This window comes from Muscardinus avellanarius (genome assembly GCF_963383645.1).
Source record: "Muscardinus avellanarius genome assembly, chromosome: 12".
NCBI classification, from domain to species: Eukaryota; Metazoa; Chordata; class Mammalia; order Rodentia; family Gliridae; genus Muscardinus; species Muscardinus avellanarius.
In genome coordinates, this window is record NC_137798.1 from 94,295,842 (window position 1) to 94,323,064 (window position 27,223).

Here is a 27,223-nt window from a genome sequence, read left to right on the forward strand (position 1 = left end):
GATGAAACAGAGCTTTGAGCAGCTCAGGCCCTCAGGGCCCCCTCCCCAAGAACACGTCTACGTGACAGGAGCCTGGGCGGCCACTGTGTGGATTCTTGGAACCCACCCCCCCTAGGTTGAGCGTGCTGACCCCAGTTGTGCAGCTGGCCCTTTTAAGAAGTCCCCGACCTTATCCGCGTGTGACAGGAAAAAAAAAAAAAATGTCCAGTGTTCATGTTATAGGCTGGTGGGAACAGAAACCATGACAGTAAAATGGAATAAAAAGCATTCGCATCTTCCATGCAAAGCACTAAGGAAAACGGCCTTTTCAGAAGCCGGCTGGGCCGGGGCACAAGGCCCCGCAGAGGCGGCGGGCAGGCTGTCGGCACCGGGCGGGCCTGAATGAGACGCACACGAAAATGCTTACCCGAGCGCCCGGCACGGGGCAAACGCCACCGCTGCTGTGGCCGCAGCGGATCTGCAGGGGTGTGATTGAGGACTTAGAATCCCTGGATGGGAGTGGGGCACCAGTGAGGGAGTGGGGAGAGGAGACAGGAGCCCGGGTGCAAAGGGAGGGACCAGAGAAGATTCCAGGCCTTTTCACTTTCGGTGTTGGTGGGTGGGGACAGAGGCCTGGCCAAGGGGAGATGGGCTGAGCCCGAGCTGCAGACACCGAGGCACCCACATAAAGCAGCAGGTGAAGCCTCCAACTTGCCTTCCTCGCAAGAAAAAGAAGATGGGGTTGGCATTGGCAGCAGTGTTATGTCCCCCAGGAAAGACAGATGCACTGGAGGGGGTCGCAAGCTGCGTCCTCCCCGCAGCCCAGGCAGCACCCACCAGAGAGACACGGGTGCCTGGGAGACCAAGTGCCAGGCGCTACCTGCATCCTAACCATTTCAGCTGTGGAAAAATGTCGCAGAAATGTTCCTTTCTGAAGCGAGGGCTTATGCCTTTCCAGTCCCTTGCTGTGGCTTCTCATAGGCAGCCACCTTTGAGGGGGCTCCGGGAACGAGATGCTTTTCTGGCGTAAGAGGGGATTTAGCAATTCACAGCCGGGTGACACCACCTGGGTGCGTGGCACTGACAGCTGGCAGCTGCACGATGCCACGCACAAGGAGGAGCCAGAGTCTATTTCTGGAATTCAAGAGCGCGAGTCAGCATCCAGAACCTGCGGGGGAGGAGGGAGAAATCCATAGCCGGACACCTCTCACACACAGCCTGAGACCAAAAACTCAAGATGAAATAAGATGGGGCAGAGGGAAAGCTCAGGGGAAGAAGGTCTCTTGGTTCAATTCCCATATGGAGAAGGAGAGGGAGAAGAAGGAGAAGACGGCGAAGGAACACGGTGAACCTGTGGGCGGGCTAGCTAGACACTAACAGATCCTTCCTGGTTAGGGAGACTTTCTTTTCTACATCATGTATACCTAAGAGTCAACTATTAAGTCTAATATCTTGCAGTTGCATAACAATGCATCTTAAAATTTCACATGGTATCTGGATAATATTTCGCTACTTTACTTTTGGCAATGAAAAACATTCTAAGCCATTTGGAGTATGGTTTTAGACGTGCCGAGTGTCACAATCGTAGAGTGGGTGGAGACCTGTGAGATTCTCTGACCCGATTCCTATGGCACAGATGTGGAAGTGAAGGTCCAGAGAAGAGACAGGACCTCCCCGGGGTCACACAGTGGCAGACCCACAGCCAGCACCCAGGTCTCACAATACTCAGTTTGAAGCTCTTATTTCTAAATTAACTAAAGATAAAAGTACAAATTAAAACGGGGTTTGAGAGATTTGCTCTGCGGGAGACTGGGTCCAAGAAAAGCTTCCAAGAGGCATGCTTATAGGACTCTCGGCTACAGATAAAAGTCTTCTCTCCCTCCCCAAATGTGAGAAAATAAACACAACTCAATCAAAACCTAAAACTTCTGTGCATCAAAGACTTATCAAGAAAGTGAATAGACAAAGTACAGAATGGGAGAAAAAAAATTGTAAATAATTACCCCAAATCAGTCTATTATGTAATAAAGAACACTGTAACTTAACAATAAGAAACGGAAAAACCCAGGTTAAGAAACAGACCTGACAGGCCAGGCACACCTGTAACCTCAGTACTTGGGAGGTTGAGACAAGAGGATCACAGGTTGAGGGCAGCCTCAGCAAGTAGTGAGACTCTCACCAACCCAGTAAGACTCTGTTTCAAAACAAAATAAAAAGCCAGATGTGGTGGCGCACGCTTGTAATCCCCGCGCTTGGGAGGCTGAGGCAGGAGGATCGCACAGGTTCAAAGCCAGTCTCAGCTGGTTTAAGAGACCCTGTTTCCAAATAAAATATAAAATAAGGCTGGAAGTGATGATTCTGAGTTTAATCCTCAGTGCCACAAAAAATAAATAAATCGACCTGATGGGGCTTGAAAAGTCTTCTCCAAAGAAGATATACAAATGGCCAATAAAAACATGAAAAGATGCTCAATGACTTAAGTCCTGGGGGAATTAAATGCAAATTAAACTCAAAATAAAATACCACTTAATACTTACTGGGATGGCTATTACCAATATAAAGTGTTGGTGAGGATGTGAAGAAACTGGAGCCTTGTGTGTGGCAAAAAAATGCAAACTGGTGCAGCACCATGAAAAAGTTTAGCAGCTCTTCAGAAGGTCAAATAATCATTTCACAAAAGGAGAGACACAAATAGCCAATACACATGTGAGAAAATGTCCAACATCATTAGCAACTAGGGAGATGTAAATCAAAACCACCCCGAGAGTCCATCTAACCCTGATTAGAATGGCAATCATTACCATGTCAGACAACAATAGATACGGTGAGGATGTGAGGAACTGGAACTGCTGGTGGGGTTGTAAACTAGTGTGGATGATGTAGAGATCAGTGTGGATATTCCCCAGAAAGCTGGGAATGGATCCCCCTATGATCCAGCTATACCACTCCTGGGTCTTCCCAAAGGGACTGAAATCAGAATATTATAGTAATATATGCATATCCACTCTTATAGCGGCAAAATTCACAATAGTCAAATTATGGAACCAACCTAGGTGTCCATCAACAGATGAATGGATCAAAAAATTATGGGATATCCACACAATGGAATTTTACTCAGCAATAAAGAAGAACAAAATTTTTATGTCACTTGAAGGAAGATGGATAGACCTGGAGGACATTATATGAAGTGAGATTAGCCAGTTACAGAGTGAAGGGTCATATGTTATCTCATATTCAGAGAGGGGCTTCAGAAAATGGAGGAGAAACTACAGAAGAGCCAGGGAGGTGGTCTAGGAGGAGGATCAATGAAGGAATTATGTCCAATGCCAGTCTCACTGCCCTGTGCGGGGAAGGGGGAGAGGGGAAAGCGCTGGGGGAGGCCCCCGAGTGATGTGTGTATGTATGTCTCTATCACTATGATCTACATTAGGATGTGAGACTATAATGCACCAATAAAAGTACTAAGAATGTTCATTTCAGAAATGTTTTCTTTTTTTTTTCTTTTTTTTCCAGAAATGTTTCAATAAATAAATAAATAAACCCATTCAAAATTCTCAAAAAAATAAAAGTTCAACACAGATTTACCACCTGACCTGGCACTCCTAGGTAAGCACCAAACAGAAAAGAGGAGCCGAGCTACGTGAATGCCAGCGTCCACCGCGAATGCACAGCGGTCCAAGGGAGGAAAGACCCCACCCACGTGTGGACCAAGAAATGAAGGGGTAAACAAAATGGCATATACTTACGGCGGACTTCTATTCTGCCCAGAGAGGAAAGAAGTCCTGAGACCAGCCCTGGGATGGACGGCGCCACAGGGCTGACCCTCGAGAATATTAGCTGAGTAAAATAAACCAGACACAAAAGGGCTACTACTGCACGATTCCATTTCAGACTAATACCTAGGATAAACAAACACCTGGAGACAGAAAGTAGATGAGAGGTTGCCGGGGCACAGGGGAGGGGGAGAACGGGCAACTATGGCTTAATGACTATTGTTTCTTTTAAAAATTCTTATTGTCATAATAATTGTTAAATATAAATAATTGTTTAATATTATAAATAATCGTTACATACAAATAAATAATTGTTAGATATAAATAAATAAATAATTGTTGTTGTTGTTGTTGTTGTTGTGATGGTGGTGGTGACAGTGGTAGTGGTGGTACTGGAGACTGAACCCAGGGGCATTCTACCTCTGAGTTATAACCCCAGCTCTATTTTTAAATTTTGAGACAGGGTCTCACTAAGTTGCTGAGGCTGGGTGCGAACCTGTGATCCTCCTGTCTCAGTCTCCCACGACGGGATTCCAGGTGTGTGCCATCGTGCCCGGCTCAGAGTTTCTATCTGATGTGATAGAAAAGTCTGGAACTAGATAGCGAGGGTATTTGCACAACAATGTGAACGTAATTAAATGCTGCTGAATTGTTCCCTTTAAAAAGATTAAAATAGCATATTTAAATTTTTTTCGAAAAGCAAAAACCAAAACAAAACATGAGGTATAGGCTGTGATACCTATTCCTCTGAAGTGAACCACACTAAGAATTTAATCCACTTTTGCTTCTCCTGGGAACACTGATTGGCATTTTCATTGAGGGCCAGAAGAAGAAAGCAACACTTTATTCAAAAAATGCTTCCATACGGCTGGGCATGGCGGACCCCAGGGGCCATGGCAGAGGCTGATTCTCCAGGACAGGTCATCATGCAAAAACAACGCTGGTGTCCTAGACCAGGTCGACTCGCGAGGCTGGACCATTGAGATTCGGGCCGGGGCTCTGCCCCAAGCTGGGTCCATCTCTTCCTCTAGGGCTCTGACCTTTGGGCCTTCCTGGGGAAGACATAATTGGTGCACATCCGGGGACAGTTTGGTTCTAAACCAGAACGAGGGGCGAGAGTGCACACTGGCTGAGCAGTGCTGGGGGTTGGCCAGGTTTAACTGAGCGCCCACCATGAGCCCAACCCTCTGCCTGGCTTCTCAGAGCCCACTGCTGTCGCCCACGCCGCTGATGCCTTCCAGGGACCCGGGCGCCAGGTCAGGCAGCTGGTCAGTACTGGTGGGCTGCGTGGGATGCTCAAACCCAAAGGACAGTAGCAGATGGTGGGCTGTTGCACGGGCTCAGTTAGATGTGCGGTGTTTTCCACAATGTTCCCTGATTAAATAACCATTTAGGTGTGGAGGTACAAATGTCCCTTTGGTACCATCACTACCCAGACAATTCTACCCACAGAACTATAGTGCTATTGAGATATATCATAAACAAACAAGTTCAATGGGAAAGATAAAAATACCCTTTCTGTCTTAAAAGCTGCCTTGTCTATGTAGGGGGAACACACAACCTTCCAACAGGACCCCATAATATTCTGTCAAAATGGAGCCATTAATAGTCAAGTTGGAGAAAGAAACCTCCTTAGCAGCTTGGGTTCATTCTGAAAAACAGAGGAAGCAGCGCTTGTTGCTTTACTTTTAATAGCGCGGGTTGTCATGCCAACTAGTGCTACTGTTTAAATTGAAGGGGGGAAAAGAAGCCTTCCTTCCCACACAAGCCTCTCAGCAAGGCTCACAATTAGTCTCTAAAAACACATGAAAACTCAGCGCGCTGGAAGGATGGTAAACATTGTGCGTACATTTAAACCCTTTGGAACAAGGCCATGAAGAACTTCAGTGTGTTTCTGTGGGTCAATCCTCTGTGCCCAGGATCTGGCTGCACAGTCCCCTGAAGACAAGAAAGGCTGATGTGGGCACATGCCAAGTCTTCAGCCGAGCCGGAGAGTGGCTTTCATCTTGAATGAGCAGCGAGAAGAAGGGCCCAGAGAGAACCATGCCCTCTGAGAGCGGCTTAGCTCCCTGCTGTGGACACCGCTTCTCAAGGGCATCTGCAGGGCACCCGCTTCCCGAGGGTGCCAGGCTGGAAGAGAGGCACCCTTCCCTTTCAGGTGCCTATGAGCCGAGGTCAGCCAGGGAGAGGAGCCAGGAAGAAGGAAAACACGCCTGTCCTGACATGGAAGTGTTGGTGGTGGTTGGGCACGAGGAAAGAAATGTCAATGGACAGGCGCTGTTCTCCCATGACAGCGTGATGCCCTGAACCCCTCTGTTCACAAGAGGCTCCGCCTGCCCTGTACCAAGGAGTGTCTGTGCTCCGATTCTGAGGTTCAGAGAGGAACTGCTCACACATCCCCACAGAGCCAGGTGGCTGGATCCCAGCAGCAGGGGGCACAAGCAAGGTGGCGAGACTGAATCCTACTGAAGAGAAAGCCAGCCTCAGTTCCCAGCCCTCTGGCCTGCTCCCTTAGAGAGACAAAGGGTGTCTCTCTTCTCTTAGACTATAGTCATCTCCTCTCGCATGCGTCAAGACCCCCAGTGGATGTCTGGAACTGCAGCTAGTATCAGACCCTGGAACGGCAGCTAGTATCAAACATGCTATGCTTTTTTCTGTAAGCATCGCAGCAGAACCACAAAGCACAAGAGCAGATGCCCGCTGCCTCCTACGCAGCTCTAATCTTACCCTCTGGGGCCACCTGAACACAAGCACCACATACATGACAGTCGATCTGATAAGTAGGATGCCCGCCACGCGACTCACGGGCAGGTACCGTATACAGCACGGATACGCTGGACAGAGCAACAGCTCGCCCTTTGTTCCTATTTGTCCCTCCCCTGCAGGTGGGAGGATGTAAGATTTCATCACACCACTCACAAAAATATGCAATTTGAAACTTGTCTATTTCTGGAATTTTCCATTTAATATTTTTAGAGCAAGATTGACCACAGAAAACCGAAGTCACAGAAAGGAAAACTGCAGATAAGCGGGGACTGATACAGTTCATTCCTATCCAATTCAGACATCCACGACACATTATCCCGGGCCGGCACTGCCACTGTGCAAACCGGCCTGTTGCGTTCACCTGGGCTTAGCGAGCCTCACACTGTCCAGGCCTCTCTACCTTTGTTACCTTTTCGTGCTTTTCTATTTGGCCTCCATAACTAGACGGGAAGTTTCCCGAAGGTCCCTGTGCCAGTAACTCCTATGGATACAGTTGTAGCAACCCCCAAAGAAACTCTGTGCTGGGAGACCAGCACCGAGCTGCCAGTCTGCAGAGGAATGCTGCTAGGGTGACAGCCAGCCCCGTAGCCAGTCGAGACATGAGGAGCGGCCCGGGCTGCGTCCCGGCAGGGCGGGCCGTGTGTGCCTCGTTAGCCAGCCTCACTGTGTGGGAGGCTTGGTGTTTCTGAAGGCTGAGTAACCACTGCCCTGTACAGTCACCAAATCAAAGACTAAAAACAGCTCGCAGCCACGCAGGCTCAGCTCGCCTGTTCCCACAGGTTCGGCAGGCTGGCGGGTGAGGGGAGAGCTCATCTGATTTCAGCCGACCTGTTACTGTCTCTCACTCCCTGTCCTCAGGCCCAGAGGCTGCTGCAATGGGTACAAATTTAGAAAGAGAAAGATAACTAACATGGAAAGCTCGTTTAGCAGAAGAGGTTGCTTCTTCCTTTCTCCTTCATTATATTTTGCTAAAAGACAAAATGGTCTCCTAACTTATTTGGCCTTCCTGAAGTAAAATTTGGTATTCTGGGCAGGAACTTAATAACGCATAGCCATAGCCCGGCATGGTGGCCCACGCCTGTAATCCCAGTACTTGAGAAGTTGAGACAGAGGAGAGAAGGTTGAGGGCAGCCTCAGCCAGTAGCCAGTCTCAGCAGCCTAGTGAGACACTGTTTCAAAATAAAAAATAAAAAGGGTTGAGAGTGTAGCTTGGAGGTAGAAGCTCTGGAGTTCCCTCTCCAGTAAAACACACACACACACACACACACACACACACACACACACACACACACACACAATGGTTAGCCACATCCCAGATTAAACAGCTCCTTTTGAAAGAGTCAGCATCTGTGCTAAGCATCTCCTAGGTGCTGGAGAGAGAAGACCACAGCTCCCTGCACAAGATCTGGAATCTACTGAGCCCTTTCTGATCAGTCGCCATTTACCCCACATGAAATGGTCTCTAGCAGCTGACCGGCCCGCACACTGATAGTTTAAATGAAACAATTTATCAGGAAATTAGTATCACAAATGGGAGACTTTGGTAATGATAGAAATACTACACTGGGAGAGAAGCTGCCTGAGAAATGCCAGTCTTCCCTCCCCCCTCACGGCCTGCTGGGTCACGAACACTACCCGTAAGAGGCCATCCGTCAATTCCACCCAGTCCTGCCGCCCAACTTCCCTTTCACAGGGGAGGAAACCAGAGCATGGTTGGCCCGCGGCCACGCTGCTGCAGAGACGGGGAGGGGGGTGGCCAGGGCTGCCGCTCTTCCTGGGGCTGTCCAGTCACGCCACCACCTGGCACCCACCGGGCTCGGCAGCCGTACCTCCGACAGCATCTCATACTGGCCTCTTCTCCCCAGAGCGATGGTCAGGAGGTCGTAGACCACAGACGCGCTCTGCAAGCTGATGAGGCGGTCGCTCCGGTGCTCCGGTATCCTGCTCAGCACAGCATCCCGGTTGGCCTGAGGACACGGGAGAAGGAAGCAGGCGGTGAGGCCCCCATACATGACACTTCACGGTGTCCTGGGGGACTGAGGGACTGGAGGGAGAGGGGAGTGAGTGAGGGGCCTGCTACCTCCAGCCACATAGTCCAAATCCCCAGAGCAGCCTGGCATCTGCTACAGCGTCCCAGCACCCTGAGGGCCTAGGGGTCGACCTGGAGCTTGCTCACACACGGCCTCATGGCCGATGCCGCTGGGCAGCACCCGTCCAGGGGGCCTGCTGGGTGCGACTGTGAGCCTGCTTCTGCTCCACGTTACAGAGCGAGAGGATACCCCCAGCCCTGACTGGGGGTGCACCAGGCCCCCAGAGACAGCGGGGGCTTCTCTATCACCCAGCAACATCCAGACCCCCACACGGCATCTTCACCGAGATGGACCTTGAAGACTATCCCACCTCGCAGAGGAAAGCATTCAAGGGACACATAAAAAGTCGGGAAGCGAGCAGAGCACTCCTTTAATGACATAACCGCAGAGGGCTTGAGAGAACCCCTGCCAACGCCCAACACCACTGCTCAGCGCAGACGCATCAACGGACCCAGGCTCGCTCCCTCATCTAGCCACCAGCCAAATGCTCTCCACAGAGACTTGTCTTCATTGCTTCTGAAATTTCACTTCTGCACAGATCCCCCCCAGCCACACCACATGCACTAAAGACTCAAGGGCCCATTCATTTTCCTTTTTTCCCTAGTAGGGAGTTTGGAATCTCTAAAGCTAAATTTTGCCTACCCATCCTGCTAATTAACGGAGTTCTCCAGAGCCATCTGTCCCCAGAAGCAGAGTCAGGGCCCCTCCAGCTTCCCTGTAAAAGTGTATGTGATGTTCCAGGGCCCTTGGTCCCCCAGGCTGATGTTTATTCTCCTGCCTGACATTCAGAAAGGCCACGCACATACCTTCCCTCTCTCGCTAATGAGGCAAAATTTTTCGGGCGAGTCTAAGACATTTACTTCTAGCCACCCGTCAGAACTTACTCACTTAAAACTCCTGGCTCTTAAATGTCAAAGACACATGGGAATATATAAGACAGGCCACTTCCCACAAAATGAGTCATCTCTTATGGAAACTAGCCTGCTTTTGAAGATTTCATCCTAAGTCTTTGTTGAGTGCCTTGCAAACCAATAAAAGATGCTCTGGAGGAAGTGGGGCATACTGCACATGCTTTCATTTTATTTATTTATTTGCTATAAATGTTCCATACAAAGACCAATGCCTGGAAGAAAACAAAACCAAACACACACAAAAAAAATGCTATTTAGGAAAGACTTTTAAGTTATACCACTGCGTCTCTCTCCCTCCCCATTCTCAGAGAAATTATCAGTACATTTTGATTAAAAAGATACAATCCACCCACAAATAGTAAGTACCCCGGAATATTGTCGCTGTGGTAGTTGTGCAAATACAGTTCTGCTCATCCTTTTCTCTGGGAGAAAATTCATTTGTTATGCAGCGAGAAAGTAGAACAGTTCTAAATGGTTCCTCGTAGGTGGAGACAGTGCGGACAAATCTATGCTTTTAAATTCAAGTCAGAACCAACGAAGGATACAATTTTCTCAGCCATCTGAGAAGCAGGGTATTCTCGTTTGGGTTCTGAAATTGAGCACATTCATTTTCTAACCTAACAAAAACCATCCAGGAGTCGAAGGACGTGAGAAGGAGGCTCCTGGAGGGGCCTTCACTTAGGGTTCCCAGGGGAACATGGTCGTTTGGGATGGACACCTGGTCCTTCATACTTACTGATGACACTTATTGATGACATTGTTGACTTTCAACATCCCTAGAGAGGTTTTGCTAGGAATTAAACACCAGAGTCAAACCTGACTGCTCCAAAGGGACCTCAGGTTTGAGGACCACTAGTTCCTATCACTCCTATTAAGCGGCAGGAGAGACACCAGCCCAAAGCTTCCACGGCCCACACAGAGCAAGCGTGGCAGGGGGATGGTCATATTTACCAAACCCCAGACTGGACCGCATGACCTGACAATGGAGCAGTGTTTCAGTCAGAATTGCCCACGTGACCTACGTGTATGGTCACTAAGCTTCCGGAGCTTTCCACCATGACCAAGTTGTGCCCAGAGGACACTAACTGCCCAGCTGGGAAGAATCCTGCTTGGGATAAGGGAATGTTAGCTCAGAGGCCACCCTGAGCTGAGCCCCATCGACGGAGTGGTGACAAAGCAGATGGGGCCTGTTCACTTGAAAGACAGAGGCCAAATGCCACCCGCTGTGGGCCTGGCCACACGTGTGCCTTCCCTGGCCGTGCCAAGGCAGGGCAGAGAATACAAGTGACACCATCCTAAGCTACCAGCTGACAGTCAAGGAAAGATGAGCCCGGGTGGCGACCTGCATCCTGGGGCGGACGGAGCCAATGACGTCAAGGGCGTCCCAGGGAGAGGTAGTGCTAGCTCAAGAGTCTGCTGTGGTAAACATCCCTAGCACTGTGCAGAACAGGAAAGCCAACGTTTTCAACTGAGGCAAGAAAGCGACCCTCCCCGGCTGGTCCCAGCCTCTTCTGATCCTGCCTTCTTCTCACACTCCATCGCTACGTCTTTCTCATCTGACTGTATTCCATGCCTCCAATTTGACAGCATTTGGGGGATGGGAGAGAGGGGAATCCCCTTTCTTGCTTTCCCATGATTCCTTCTTCTCCTGCCTGCCTGCACAGTCTCCCACTGCACCACACCATCTGGGCATTTAGCCTGCTTGGCCTTGGGTGCCTCATCTGTAAAAGAGGTGTGAGCACAGGAGGCCCCCTACGTCCTTTCCAGTTCCAGGAGCCTGCTGGTCTGCTCAGGGCTCTGCTCGCATTGTGTACCTGCAGAGAAAAGAACCGCTACAGCCTCCCCAAGGTTTCAAGCAGGGGCAGCGATGCCTAGCGCTGTGCAGAGGGCAGGCCCAGGAGAGGATTAATGATGCAGTCCTAAACCCCAAATTCAAGGATCTGGCCAAGCGCTGAGAAAGCATTTCAGAGGCATTGGATGGGCTGGCTACAACTCCCTCATGATATCATAGCTGGGAGTGGCCTGAGCTCGCACAGAGGCCAGGGAACAGGTGGAAGGGGGAGACAGCCAGTCCAAGAGGCTCGGAGAGCCAACAAGTGAGCTGTCCCAGCATTTTCCTTCCAGCCAGGGCAGAGTGAAGGCCTGTCAAGGTTCCCCTTTGGGGTCAGTTTTGCTATTGTTTACCTATATACAATAAGTAATGCTGGTGTTCTACCAACATTGATGGATGGACAAATGAACTAAAGAGAAACCCTTGGCTCCAGGTAACCAAGGGACATTATTAGCTAATCCAAGAATTAAGAAATGTCCCTCTTTTCACACTCTACTTTTTTTCCCCACCCAGGTAATCCCGATAGAAAGTATTTTCTCCTAAGAAAAATTCACCATACTGAGGGAATGGACGTAGTGAAAAGGGGACTTCAGAGATGAGGAGGAGCAAAGAAAACCGTGTTCCACTTACCATCGATTCGCTAATCAGCAGTAACAACAAGGCTTCTTCAGTATTTTCTTGAGGGCAAAAAATGCTGCAGAAAGAAAACCAACTTTGATATACGGCAGCTTCAAAATAACACAAAATACACGACTATGAGCAGAACGGCATCTAGGTTTTTATGTAGAACCCATGGAAAACACTGCATAATTTGGACACTTGAACTAATTTGCTTATTTCTCTGGTAATCCAAGGAATTAGTAATATTTTAGCTGTGCCATTTAATGGCAAGGAGAAGGGTAGAGGAAAGCTGTATAAAAAAAAAAAAAAAAAAAAAAAACCAAGCTAAAAGCCCAAAAACATATGTACTTATTAGATGCAGAAATTTCGATTGCTACAACTGGTATTTTGTAGCAATACGTAAATAATATAAGTTTTTGCCTAAACCTATTATGGAGGTGAAAATTGCAGGTATTTCACCGAATGGCCCTCTTTTTACCTGTCACCCGCTAACTGGCATATCTTACATTGACATTTGGATGATATACGAATTTGAGATCAATATTAGAATCTGAGTACATTCTCTAATACTGTAAGAATTTAGTGAAATACCTGACTTAAACACACATGTTTTATTATGGGGTGGCATGCAAGAACCATCTTATTAATCTATTTTATGGAATTTGGCTGAACTCTAAAATCTTGGATTAAAAGAAAAAGTCTTTAAGCACAATGTTGCTGAGGATTAGAAAACAATAAAAAACCAAATATAACCCCAGGCTGCACACTCTATATCCTATTTTTTGGTGCTGTAAAATCTTTTAAAGACTTACAGCATTTTTCCCCCTTTCTTTTTGTTCTAAAGCTCTAGAATCCTTTGAGCAGAACTGTGAATGTTATTACCAATTGGGCCAAGTCAACTTGTTTTCAGAGAATGGAAAATGAGTTTGCAATAAATAAAAATATACTTGGTTAAGAAGCTCCTGGATATTTTGAAGATGACTAAATAAAAACTAAATTTACATCTTCCTAGGAATAACCTTACAATCATTTCATTTAAGAGATTTCCTTCTTTATAAAGGGAAAAAAAATCCCCGCATTTCCCAAATAATTATAAATACTGTTCTCTTTGAAATGCTGGTGATTTCTATACTGCGTGAGAGGACCTTGAGGAGTGAGAGAGAAACAGCGTAGCACCTGGTCCCCTGGCAACCCCTGTGACATCTCTGTGGGATGTTTCTGCAACTCTCAGAGCCGTGGTCTTGAGGCAGGACCAGCCTGGGACTGGGGCGCAGGACTCTGGGCCTGCCATTACTCGCTTTGGGGATCACCTTGTGGGGATCTGGGTGCTTTGGAAAATGGAACCCTTTTTCCCCCTTAAATCCAGAAACAGAATCTAAAGGCTCTGAATTAAGAGTATCCCGCCTGAGTGTGTGCATGTGTGTGTACATATGTGCCCACCGGCAATTACCGCCCAGTACCCTGGCTGTGTTCACATGCAAGTGGGGCCTTATAAATAAAGCAGTAACCTTAACCACTTTTCATGGCTCGTCAGTTCTGCATTGTTGAGACTAATTGAAAAGAGAGAGAGCCTATGCTAATTGTGACTTAATACCAGCCAATTCGGTCCATGGGTAATCTCCAAATTCCATCTGAGCCATCCAGCCTTCTTAAATGCTGGGTTGTGTTATTTTTACCAGGGTTGCTAACAAGTAGCGCATTAGCTGATTTTAATTCCACTTCCTTGGCCCTCCCTATTGTGGCAGGCAGGATGGGCTGAGCACTCCAGGCTCCCGGGCTGGCAGGGAGGAGGGGAAGAAAGGACAAAGAGCAGTTTTAAGAGGCAGGCCTGGAGGGCAGCACGCTGGGATGCTCCTTCTCCGTAAGTCTGAGTTCTTGAGACCTATTTCTGGCCGTCCCCTGTCTCTGCCTTGCTCGGCCAGCGTGAAGCCAGGCGGGATGGACACAGTTGCTGGGGCCTTCCTTTTGTGCCATGCTCTCTGGGTCCAAGAGCCTCAAGGAAGACCCTCGGGAGTTCAGGCCTCAGCCATGGAGAGTGGGGACCTGAGCCCAGACCCAGAGGAAGCTGCGTGCAGGGCAGCGTGGGGGACACAGGGACAGGGAGCATCCGGGGACCAGCAGCAGCGAAGACAAGCTCCCAGGACCCTGCGGGCTGTCATCTGCTACCTGGCATGTCTTACAACAGGTAGCAGGGCTCAGGCGGTGCAGTGCACTCACCGGGCCCACTCTAACCTAACGCAGGGGTGACCTTCAGGCAAAGGACCCATTTCTCACCTTAAGTCGATTTACTGACTCATTCTGTGACTCTACAGAATGACCCAGGGACCAAGGGTGAGGAGCTATGTTTGCAAACAGGAACAGGTCTTGCCTGGACTCCCAGATAATAGATCTTTCTTAAAGATAGGTTAAAGAAATAAATAATAAACAAATTAAAAACCCTGAACTCTGCTGTATGTGACAGCAATGATCATACCAAAGAAATGAATCTGACCATATTCAACTAACTGTGTCTCCTCTCCCGTGGTCTGGAGCGACCGCCTGGTGGAAGCAGGTGGACACATTAGGCTCCACAGCTCCCTCTAGACGTCAAAGCCACTCTGCTGGGTGCAGGGAAGGCCCTGAGCTCTGCCAGGCCACAGGGAGTTGTTTTGTAAACAGTGACACCATCACTCAAGGACTGGAAACCACTGAGAAATGCCTGGAGAAGCTTGGCCTGGGAGCCTCAGCCAGAGGAGAGCTAGAGGACCGCTGGCCCCAGTCACAGGAAGGCTGGACCCCCAGCCCTGGTGCGTGTGGTGAGCTGAGGGCACGTGGAAGCTCTGGCCCAGTCTTAGCATCACCTAGTCCCCCCACAACACACCCCTTCCTGACCACACGCGTGGGTCAATAATGCCCTCGTGTCAGAAAAGGAAGGGTCCTTCAGCAAATCAGCCAGGCAGGCCTCAGCTGGCGCACTTCCTGCCCCAGGACCACTGCGGGGAGGAGAGGAGACCCGTGGCCAGTGCAGCTGCCTGGTGCAGGCTTTGGTTCTGCCACCCAGAAGCCCTCCTGACCCGCAGCACCTCACGTCTTCCCACTCAGCGCCCCGTCCTTAGCATGAAGCCCGGTGAGGGCTACAGGCGCGGGGTTCGGACCTGATGAGCGGCTGATGACAGCCACCCTCTCCTCAGGACACGAGGCTCTCTGGGAATTCACACTGCTCCATCATCCACGCCCTGGTACCACAGCGCTGTTCAATCTCCTGCTTTGCTTGTGCTGATTACACAGTCTAATATGCACTTAATTGCCTAAGACACCTCAGATGTTTTTAAAAAGAAAAATACAATGAAAGGAAAAAGATACTTGACTGAAATATACATGTACTAAGAAACATGTACAAGAACATTCCTAGCAGCGCTGTTCCCATTAGACCCAAACAGAGGGACAAACAGCTCAAATGGCCACTGGGAGTGGACTGGACCAGTGCACTGGAGGATATTCGTAAAATGGAATAATACGCAACACTGAAAACAAAACGCAAAAATATGGGGGAATCTTTCAAAAACAATGTTAGACAAAAGAAGCTGAACATAAGGGAGTGCCCAGTGTATGATTCCATTTATGTAAATTGCCTTTTGTTTTCACAGTATTGAAGATAATGCAACAGTAACTTTTTTTTGGTGGGGGGCAGTACTGGGGATGGAACCCAGGGGTATTCAACCTCCGAGCTACACCCCAGCCCTATCTTTTATTCTTTATTTTGAATCAGGGTCTCAGTGAGTTGCAAAGGGCCTCTCTAAATAGCTGAGGCTGTCCGTGAACAGCGATCTTCCTGTCTCAGCCTCCCAAATGCTGGGATTACAAGCGTGTGCCACCATGCAAGGCTTAACTTTAAAAAAAATATTCACTCTATTGCCCAGGTTGGTCTCAAGCTACCCTCCACCCTCCCGCCTGAACCTCTGAAATGCTTGGACTAAGGGCATTGTTACCATACCTGGCTTATATAAATTTTAAAAATGAGCCAGGAAATTATTATTATTATTATTATTATTATTATTATTATTATTATATCATTGTGTGTGTGTGTGTGTGTGTGAGAGAGAGAGAGAGAGAGAGAGAGAGAGAGAGAGAGAGAGAGAGAGAGAGACAGGATTGAAATTAGGAGAATTCTACCTGTGAGATATACCCCAGGCCCATTTTATTTTTATTTTGAGTTGGGGGTCCCACTGTTTCTGAGGCTGGCCTTGAACCAGTGATCTTCCGATCTCAGTCTCCCAAGTATTAGAATTTCAGGTGTATGGCCGGGCGTGGTGGTGCATGCTTGTAATCCCCACGCTTGGGAGGCGGAGACAGGAGGATCGCACTGGTTAGAAGCCAGCCTCTCTGGCTTAAGAGACCCTGTTTCCAAATAAAAAATATAAAATAGGCCTGGGAGCGTAGCCCGGAGGTAGAAGGGTTTCCAGGAACCCCAGTACCATCAAAAAAAAAAAAAAAAAAGAATTGCAGGTGTGTGGCACCATGCCCAGCTGACCCAGACTAATTGCTGCGCTACAGTCAGGACAGGGATGCACTTGGGCAGGGGCGGTAATGGCGAGATGTGGAGGAGGTTCCCAGGGCTCTGGCGGTGCGTATTTCTTGATCAGGATGCTAATTATGTGGCTGTGTCTACTTGGCCAAATTCATCAAGTTTTAAACTTCGGACTTATTTTTCTCTATGTCTGTTATGTAGCAATAAAAAGCTTATCCTAAAATAAGTGCACCAGAGCAGAAAATTTCTTCACAGAAAGACCCAGAAGAAAGGAAGCAAGATGGCCTGTGGCAGGTGCTCCCTCCTCTTTCTACCTGGTGCTATCAACTTTTTATCTCCCTAAGAATCAAGATGGGCAGAGAAGGAGTGTTCTGCTTCCATGCCCAGCCCAGGGCATAGAGACCGGGCGTGGATTTCTGGAAGAGCTTCTTTTTGACTCTGCTCCATTGTGGCTAACATTCTGAGGTCCTTGTGGTCTGCGGGAGCTAGACAGACCTGTGCCATCTAAATAAGCTTTGGCTTCTTCCTCCCATAAGAGACTGTGTAGAAGGAGGAAGGTTCAAGACTATTGGCCAAAATGAAGTCTGAACATAACCTAGGGTCTCACCTCCCCGTTAGCCTAATTAAACTGGTGAGGGTATCCCTCCTGCCACACTGCTGACTGGTCAGACAGTCCTGTCTTGGGGACAGCCAAGCAAGGTTGATCTGACAGGTTTTCTCCCTTTACTAACATTCCAAGTGGGGTTCTGAGCACACAAAATAAGAACACTAAAACTCATGGAGGTATAAGGATGAGTGCAGAAGTAGAGTAGAGTCACAGCAGAGAAAGGAGCAAAGCCAAAGGTGGTTCTTCAAGAAGATCAACAAATTGACAAGCTTTCATTGGAATGACAGCCCACAAACACAGAGAGAGAAAAGAGCCAGTTACTAACACGAGAAATGAAGGAAAAGGATGTGACGTCCAGCCTTGCAGAAATAAAAGAGAGGAGACTGTGAGCAATGACATGTCAGCAAACTAGATAATAGATGAAATAGACAAATTCCTATGAAGACCCAAACTAATAAAACTGATTCAGGAAGAAACAGAGACTATGCATAACCCTATAGGCAGAGATAGAATTAGTATTCAAAAGGCTTCCCACAAAGAGAAGCCCAGGACCACCTGGCTTCGCTGGTATGTTTTACCAAACATTTAAAGAAAAACTAATTCCAATTCTTTGGAGACTCTTTAAAAAACAGAAGATAAATACTCTCCAACTTGTTTTATGGGTTCAATATTACATAAATCAGATAAACATAGAAAACCATAGAACAATATATTTTATGAATGTAGATGTAAAAGTCTTCAACAAAATACTAGCTAACTGAACCCAGCAATGATCAAAAAAGATTATACACCATGATCTGGTAGGACTCATCCCAGGAATGAAAGGCCGGCTCAATATCTGAAAATCAATTGATGTTATACACCTTAATAGAATAAGGGACAAAAACTATATGATCAACCCGAGAGATACAAAAAAAGCATTTGACAAAATTCAACATACTTTCATGACAAAAATACTCATGAAAGTTAGAATGAACGGGATGGCTCTCAACCTGATAATGGGCATCTACAAATACCAATAGTGAATACTAGAATTAATGATGAAAAACTGGATGCTATTCACTGCCGAAGATAGGAAAGAAACAAGGACGTCTGCTCTTGCCATTTCTATTCAACATTGTACTGGAGAAGCTAGCCAAGCAATTAGAGAAGAAAATGAAATAAAAAACATCGAGGCTACAAGGAAAGAAGCAAAACTGTATTTGCAGATGGTGTGATCTTATACAGAAAAAATCCGAAGGAATCTAAAAAAACTATGAGGTCCCTTTAGAGACTACATTTCTACATCTGCATGTTGTCCCCATAATTCCCCTTGTAGCTCAGAGGTAGAATGTCCCTGGGTACAATCTCTAGTAACAAACAAATAAACAAAAAAAGAGTGCCAAGTTCTGAGTGGCTGAGCGAATACAGGAGAGGTTCTACCTACAAGGTGAGGCCACATTGGAAGGGAGCTCCGAAGTCTGTCAGACTTACTGAAAGTGGAATAAGAACCACCTCCTTCAAGAACCCGCTACCTTGGCTATTAAGAAGCATCTAAAGCTGGAAACGGATCTAGGGTCTGTTTCAAAGTCATAAATATCACTTAAAATGTGAATCTCAAATCTGCTTCTCAACAGTTTGTCGCGAGGGCTCAGCATTTTCCCAGCGAGTGCCTGGGAAGTGCTGGAACAGCTGTTTTCTGCATCTAGATTAGGACCAAGGGGTGAACTCAGGCTGCGAATTAGGCAAACGCATGGCTCTCAGGCTGTGGAGCAGGGGGATGATAACTAAATTGAAATAGGCTTGGAATATGCTCCCTTGCTTGGAGCCACATAAACAGTAACCAAACACAAAGGTTTCGACAAGGGAGAGCGACGCCAGGGTCAGTTAGAGAGGATGCAGTGGCCGTGGACAGCCTTGGGAAAGCAGCTCAGAAGTCGCACGTGGGCTGACACCTCACTGGCCCCGCCTTCTCAGGCTTCAGGAGTGTTCCCGCACATGTTCCCACTTCCTTTCTGTAGGGATTGAGAGGCCACTGGGCCTCGTCCAAACAAGTCAAAGAGGGGCTGGTAAGGCCCTGGGGGTGCCTCGGGATGAGGGAACAGTCGTTGTTCTCATCCCTCCTCTGTCCTGCCCCGGGCCCGGGCAAGGCGCACCCCGAGAAGGCAGCAACTCCCAGGCCCATTCCCCCCAAGGTGCTCAAATCCCAAAACTAAAACTTAAAAAAATAAAGAAGTTCTAAAAAGACCTCACCTTGCAATCATAGATTACTTAATTGTTCTTGTATCTAGTTTAGTTAAATTTAAACACAAATAGTATCACGAAATGGCTGAAGAAGAAAAAAAATATCAGCTCTGACCTAAAACTACCTGCATCCCTGATTGCTGCATGAAGCTAGGTTCTCATGACAAATGGAGTGTGAATCCCAAAGACCACGAGAGACAGCTGAGAACGGCGGCCCAACGCCAGGAGGAAAGCGGAGTCAACTTCAAATGTCCTCATGGTACCAATAATGGCTCAAGTCATGAGAGTGATGCTGTATCTCTACCAGACTTAACTGATACTTATTCATCTGATTTTCTTTAGGGGAAAAAATTGCCCTTGTACTTCTATGTACCCTTAATTTTCCCACATTTCCTCCCCACCCCTAAGCACTTGACTGAGAACGCCGGCTTCCATACTTCTCTCCTGAGTAGACGCGGGCTCTGCGGGCGAGGCTGTAGGTCTTGGTGTTCGCTCCTTTCCGGAGCGGATCGTCCAGAGGTGACTGACACGGTGGCTCCTCCAGCGGGTTCCAGTAGCTCTGCTCACACATGCCCCGCAGCAAGATTTCCGCCAACTGCCTGGCTATTGTCTGTGTACACAAAGAGGCAAAGATGTGGCCATGGATTTAAAACATATATTTATTCATTCATTCATTCACCAAATATTCAGGAGTTATCATTTTGTACTAGACATTATTCCGTGACTCAAAATTTAATATTTTTTTCTATAATGAAAATCATACCAGTTTATAACAAAAAAAGAAAAGAAAATCTGACATACTAAGATATCTGAAAACTGTTTTCACTGTGTGTGTGTGTGTGTGTGTGTGTGTCTTTGTGTGTGTTGCTAGAGGTTGAAAACAGGGGCCCTCTACTTCTGAGATATACTTCCACCCTTATTTTATTTTGAAACAGGGTCTTGCTAAGTTACTGGCCTTGAACCACTGATCCTCTTGTCTCAAACTCCCAAGTACTGAGATTATAGGCATGCACCACCATGCCCAGCTTGGAAACTTTTGTAAAAAAAAGGTTCATGCTTTTCCAATGCTGCCCTGTCTGTTACATCTGGGATACTAAACATGTTCCGTACCTAAAACAACTGGACATTTAGCTAAGGCCTTCTCCAGGAGCTCTTGTAAATACCAGATGAACTGCAGATATTTTCATCACCTTCCAACAGATGCTAAAGCTCAAACTGGCAGAAAGCCAGACTTGACAGAGGCGATGCCATCCTTGAAGAAAAAAATATATAACCTCCCTGACAATATGGGTGCATTGCAGGATTCCAGATTCCAGAATGTCTTCTTCTCAGAAATGCCAATGACCTGCCCTGCATGGCTCCATCCCTGGCACGCAGCACCCTAATGCCCTGTTCTCAGTTTATCCTGGGTCTTGCGGCCCGGAGGCCTCCACCAGCCTGGGGCAATAGAGATGGCAAAACAGGGCTATGTGGCTTCTACGGAGAAAGTCCTTCTTCAAAGCTGGATAGGTACCTCTCCCTTCACCATGGAAACCCAGAAACACCTGGGTCTTGTCCTCCTGGGTTAGCACAAGTTCCTAGTCTTCCAAAGCCCTCCATTATCCCACTGCCTAGGACATACCAAAATGATTTAAGAGGAGGAGGTTTGTGGCCATGTACTAAGAAGTATTTTGTACACTAGTGCATATCAGTTCATTTGGCTTATAATCATCCAGGAATAAAGAAGTTAAAAAAAATCCCTCTGAAAATAGAAGCAATGTGATCCAGGGTGACGCAGGCCACCGTGGCGGTCAGAGATGGCCCAGTCACACTTCAGCCAGCAGGGGTCCCACCAGGTTTTCATATTCTTGGGAAGATACACACAAAGAAAGCCGATATCCCCTGAAAGTGAGCCTTTTTAAACAAGTATGTTCCAGGAGAGAACTTTGCTAGGCTTTCGTCCATGTGAAATCTCTTAAAACTCCCCAAGGAAAGTTGAGCGCAACCAAATCACGGGCTTGGTGGTTTCTGATAACAACTGGGCTAAGGCAAGTTTTCTTGATTCTTCCCAAATAAGACCAACTGCCTCTAAATGTCTATAAAAATGTGAAATTAAATGCACTCCGATCATCCCCGACTGAGCCATCTGTAAAGATCTCTTAGGAATACAATTTCCAGGACCTAAACTGTTCCTCTGCTGTTTTCTTAAACCTTCCAGCTTGGACTCATTTTGATCTCAGTGCAGTCATAGAAGCTAATGACTTCTGCTGGAAACGCCAACTGACAGAAATACCCTCTGCACGCTGTAGCTAGGAGATAAACGTTAAAGAAAAGTGGCTAAGGAACTGCATTCTTAGGATGAATCTGTCATGTGGGGACACGAAAAGTATAAAAATTCTTTTTTCTATTGCCACCTCCCGATCCTAGGAGACGACTTTAAAGTGGACAGTCCAGTGGCATTTAGTGTGTTCACACTATCCATCACCACTATCCAGTTCCAGGACATTTTTATCACCCCCAGAGGAAACCCTATACCCTTTAAGCAATCGCTTCTCACTCTCTCTTCCTCCCAGGCCACAGAAACAACTGATCGCCTTTCTGCCTCTATGAACCGACCTACTTAGAACATTTCACAGAAATGAAATTATACAATATGGGTCTTTTGGAGACTGGCCTCCTTCAGGTAGTACAATGTTGTCAAGAGTCATCCACGAATATGACGTAATTTTGTCCTTCTTTACAGCTGAGTACAATCCCATTGTGTACATATCCCACAGTTTTGTATCTATTCATCCGTTGATGGACCTCTTGGCTGGCTCCATAGTTTGGCTATGGTGAACTGTGTTGGTAGGATACACATGCATTAGTTTGGTGGTTTGGTTTCCACTCTTTTGGGTAGATCCCCAGAAGTGGTATTGCTGGATCATATGGTAAGTTAGTTCCCAATGTTCTGAGGATCCTCCATACTGTTTTCCAAAGTGGTTTCACTAATTTGCAATCCCATCAACAATGTTTTAGAGTTCCCACTTCTCCACATCCCCACAAGCATTTGTTGTTTGTGTTTTGAATGATGGCCATTCTAGTTGGAGTTAGGTGAAATCTCAGGGTAGTTTTCATTTGCCTCTCTCTGATTGCTAATGATGTGGAATATTTTTTTCATACATTTATTGGCTACTTGAATTTCTTCTTTTGTGAAGTGTCTATTTAGTTCACTTGCCTATTTTTTATTGGGTTATTTGTTTCCTTAGTGGTGAGTTTCTTGAGTTCCCTGTATGTTCTAGATATCAGTCCTCACAATTACATCATTCACAGGAAAATGGACAGAACTGAAGAACATTATGATAAGTGAGGTTAGTCAGTCACAAAAAGTAAAAAACCAGGTTTTCTTCCTAATATGTGGAAGCTAGGGAGAAAAAGGGTCATAGGAGGAACTCTAGACAAAGAAAGAAAAACCATAGATGAGCAAATAAGGCGAGCTAACTGAGGGGATGGGAGGGGAAAGGTAAATTCCCTGATGTACATGATGTACATTCACAAACACATCAAAGTCAATCACTAAGCCAAACATTAAATGAGGGAGGGGGAGGGAGTGGGGAGAGGACTGGGGAAGGGCTGAGTATGTGCACATGTGTGCCTCTGCCACCCTGACTCCATTAAGATGTATGATACAATATACCAATACATTTTTTTAAATGAGACAAACTCATAAAAAAAGAGTCATCTATACCACGTATGCATCATACTTGACTCCTGCTTATGGCTGAATAGTAGTCCATTATATGAATATAACACATTCTGTTTCTTCAAAATGTGTTTGTTTCTTCAGCTCACAAACGCTGAGTTGTTTCTACCATTTGGCTATTGAAAACAGTGCAATTAGGAACATTTGTGCACAAGTTTGTGTTTGATCACCTGCTTTCAATTCTTTGGCACATATTCCTAGGTGTGGAATTACTGTACATGTCCTTTAAAATTCTCCCCTAGTATGACCTCACACCAATCAATCTTACAAAACACTTCCATCCCATAGAAATATTATAAATTTGCAATTATTGGCTAATCTACAAAGAATCGTGTAGTTATTTATTAAGGCTGATGGAAATTGTCTAGCACAAGCTGGAGAAGTTTTCTGGGGTCCAGTGTAAACCAAGAGCAATGAACAAGGCCCAGGAAGTGCCTTCGAATAGGGAAAGCAAAGAATCCCTGTGGAAACTTTAGAAAACAGATCCCCAGGCTCTGTCCCAGAACCTCTCCGCTGGAACCTGAGGCCAGAGTGCAGACACGTATTTGTTCTAAGACCCTTGTATCTTAGAGCTGAGGTTGAATGGATTATAACTGGGGTTATATAGCTCAGTGGTAGAGCACTTGCCTAGCATGTGCAAGGCTCTATACCACAACATAAACAAACCCCAAGTTCCCCAAATTGTCCAGACAATACACACTCCTCATGGTGGCACACCCCTGTAGCCCCAGCAACTCTGGAGATTGGGGCAGAAGAATCACAAGCTGGAAGCCAGCCTGGGCAACGTAACTTGGCAAGACCCTGTCTCAAAATAAACTATAAAGGGCTGGGGATGGAGCTCAGTGGCAGAGCACCCCCTGGGTTCCATTCCTGCTACCAAGAAAAAGAAAAAAGTAAAAATACATTGATTTGAAATAAACCTTAGACAATAGTAGAAAGTATTCTCTGATTCAAAAACTAACATTGAAGTAAGCAGCAGGCAAATTCCCACAGTATTCTCAGGGTACTTATACCTTTTAATGGGGAAAAAGCCAGTCATTTCTCTAAATTATATATATTTGCAAGTCAACAATATGAACAAATTGCTCTATATTTAAGCAATTTTGAAAGATTGGGTTTTTTTCAATGCTTTTAAAGTAATTAGAAAACCACTTGCCAATTTAGTCAGCTACTTTCATTGTGCTCTGAGATCTTGGAATAGGCTGTTCATACTGATGAGTGGAAAAGTTTTATGGAGTGCTGGGACTTTTTAAATTTGAGATAGAAGACAATCTGAAAGAACTCCTCACCTGCATTCTTGCTGCTTCTTTTGCCTTAAACAACCCTAAATATCAAAGTGCTTTGTTTGAACTTAAGGCACATATACATGTCATCAATAAATAAATAGGGAAGACTGAGTAAGGTTTTTTTTTTGTGTGTGTGTGGGTCTGGGGATGGAACCCAGGGGCATTCGACCTCCAAGATACACCCCCCTGCCCTATTTTTAATTCTTTATTTTGAAACTGGCTCTCACTGAGTTACAGAGGGCCTCACTAAGTAGCTGAGGCTGTCTGTGAGCCACGATCCTCCTGTCTCAGCCTCCCAAATGCTGGGATTACAAGTGTGTGCCACACGCCTGGCTCTGAGTAAGTTCTTGGTGGTGGTGGTGGTATGCGTGTGCGTGTGTAAAAGCGGCTCATCTTATCCCAACATCATGATTCCAGGAAGGCCTAGAGTTTGGCCACTGGCCCCACATGTTTTAAGTCGACATCGATCCGCCCTGGGGAGGCCCACATAAAGCCAAAGCTTTATTTCCCATGACATGAATCTTTTAGTCACACCTGAGGCAATACTCCCCGTGACATTTAAAGGATTCATGATAATGGAAAGGCAAGAGCATAAATAGCAAAAGACACGAATTGCCATCTTTTATCAGGCTGCTACACCAACTTGTGACATGTAGCATTTGCTTGGCTTCTAGAAATCATCAGGCCTTCACCCAAACACCCAGTGGCTACGGCTCGATGAGGCAAGCAAGGAGCTGTAATTAAAGAACTTCTCCAGAGAGGAAGGGGGCAGGATTAAGAGGGAACTCGAGTCCACAGGGAAGCAGAGCAGCTGATCAATCAGAGCTTAATCATCTTTATTATGTTTCTCTGCTAAGTTTCTTTGTCAACTACTTAGCGTCTTTCAGGATCTAATCTGCACTGTCCTGTTTAGGTTTTGATATGAATCATAAGGGTACAACTGACCCTTCAACACACAGGCTTCCAGGAGGCCTCCACGCTGGCTGCTTCACAGACACAGTTCCTGTATTTCAGGAAAGCACTGCCAACACGCACAGGAAGAGATGCCCAGCATCCCCGGCCTCCAGGGAAACGCAAGTCAAACCCATGAGAGAGCACCGCTTACTCACTAGGAAGGCTACAACTGGAATGGTAAGAACACGCATCCTGAGGATGTGAAGAATGGGACCCTTGTAACTGCTGGTGGGAGTGTAAAATGGCACAGCCACTTTGGGAAATAATCATAGCTCCTCAAAGGGTTAAACACAGTTACTATGTAACCCAGTAATTTTTCTCCTAAATATATACCCAAGAAAAAAGAACACATATCCAATCAAAAACTTGTATATAAATGTTGATAGCACCATTATTCACAATAGCTCAAGGTGAAAAAAACCCAAATGTCCATCAACTGATCAATGGGTAAATAAAATGTGGTACATCCATACATGGAATATTATTTGGCAATAAATAGAAAAGAAATACTAATAAATGTGCAATATGGAAGAACCTTGAACATATTATGTTAATTGAAGGAAGCCTATCAAAAAAGACCACATATTGTATAATTACATCTGTATGAAAAACCCAAAATAGGAAGATAAAAAGAAATAAAGAAATAAAAAGTAAATTATTAGTTGTCAGGGTCTGTGGGGAAGGAAGAACGGGAACTGACTTTTGATGACTATAGGTTTTCCCCCTCTCTCCTCCCTCCCTTCTTCCCTCTCTCCTTCTTCCCATCCTCTCTCCTGTCCTTCCTCCCTAATCCCTTCCTTCATTTTTTTGTAGTACTAGGGATTGCACTCAGGGCCTCACACATACTAGGGAAGCACTCTACCCTTGACCTACATCCCCAGTTCTTTTAAATTTTATTTTGAGACAGGGCCTAAGTTGCCCAAGCTGGCCTTGAACTTGTGATCCTTCCGTGTCAGCATCCTGAACAGCTGGGATTATAGGCATGCGCCACCAGGCCAAGCCAGGTATTGGGTTTCTTTTGGGAGTGAATAAAGTGTCCTGAAATTAAGTATTAGTGAGAGCTGAACAACTGTGTGCATATGCTAAGAACCACTGAATGTACACTTTAAATGGGTAAATGATGATACACACGCACACATGTACACAGAATGTGCAAATGCAAATACATATATATACATGACAAGAGCCCCAGGGACTGGCCTCAACCAAGCCACCAGTCACACTTACCATTCGCAGGTTTTGTGTCGTTCTCGTTTCCACTGCTCTGAGGAGCTCTCGAAATCTCCCGACTCCTCTTGTCAAGTTCCTGTGTGCACACAGAATTTGACAGGGTTTCCATCTGGCGTGCATTAATATTAAATATTTTATACACATATTTCAGTGCATTTTGTCTACATAAAAAGCTGTTGGCTAGATTTTAGCAAACAATTATTCTGCACGTGTCCGTCTCTCGCCAATTCTGAAAAGTTTAACCTAAGATTGAGGATCTTTTGTGCTTTCTAACCCCAATCAAATTTCCTCAAGAAAATAAAACCCAGAAAATCAGTTCTGAAGAAAAAAAAAATCAACTATCTTACAACTATCTTACAAGGCTTTATCTTCCAACTTCCAACGGCTCTACCAGAGTGGTTCTGAAGTCCATATTTTCTTTTAAAAGGTAACTGGGTCAAAGGTGTATGAATATTAGCAAGGGGGTGCAATGTAGGGAAAAGCTTCTTATTGCAAATTTATAGGTAGGATAAAGATAAAAATAAATGGTCAAAGGGCCACCAAGTGACCACTGCATCTTTTAAAACATAAATCCATAAAATCAATCTCTAGCTTCCCCCCCAACTCCACACTGACAAAAAGATCCAAGGGTCCTTCCGAGGGCGCTGTGAGCCTGGCACCTGGGGCTTTCCGAGTGTGGTCAAGACACATCTCTCTGCCCCGCGCTCCTGACGGAGACACCTCA

General features: G+C 46.3%; 1 protein-coding gene across 4 annotated transcripts in view; it reads right to left on the bottom strand.

Moving 5' to 3' along the window:
* Nucleotides 1-27,223, bottom strand: part of TTC7B (tetratricopeptide repeat domain 7B) — a gene marked incomplete at both ends in the record, with an annotated part of 236,690 nt that overhangs the window by 109,503 nt on the left and 99,964 nt on the right. For all 4 annotated transcript variants that reach the window (XM_080707808.1, XM_080707806.1, XM_080707805.1 and 1 more), the window contains 4 exons: nt 8,348-8,485; nt 11,981-12,044; nt 19,746-19,918; nt 26,497-26,575. In XM_080707808.1, coding sequence (XP_080563934.1) covers nt 8,348-8,485; nt 11,981-12,044; nt 19,746-19,918; nt 26,497-26,575 — 454 coding nt within the window. The remainder of the gene's footprint in view (nt 1-8,347; nt 8,486-11,980; nt 12,045-19,745; nt 19,919-26,496; nt 26,576-27,223) is intronic.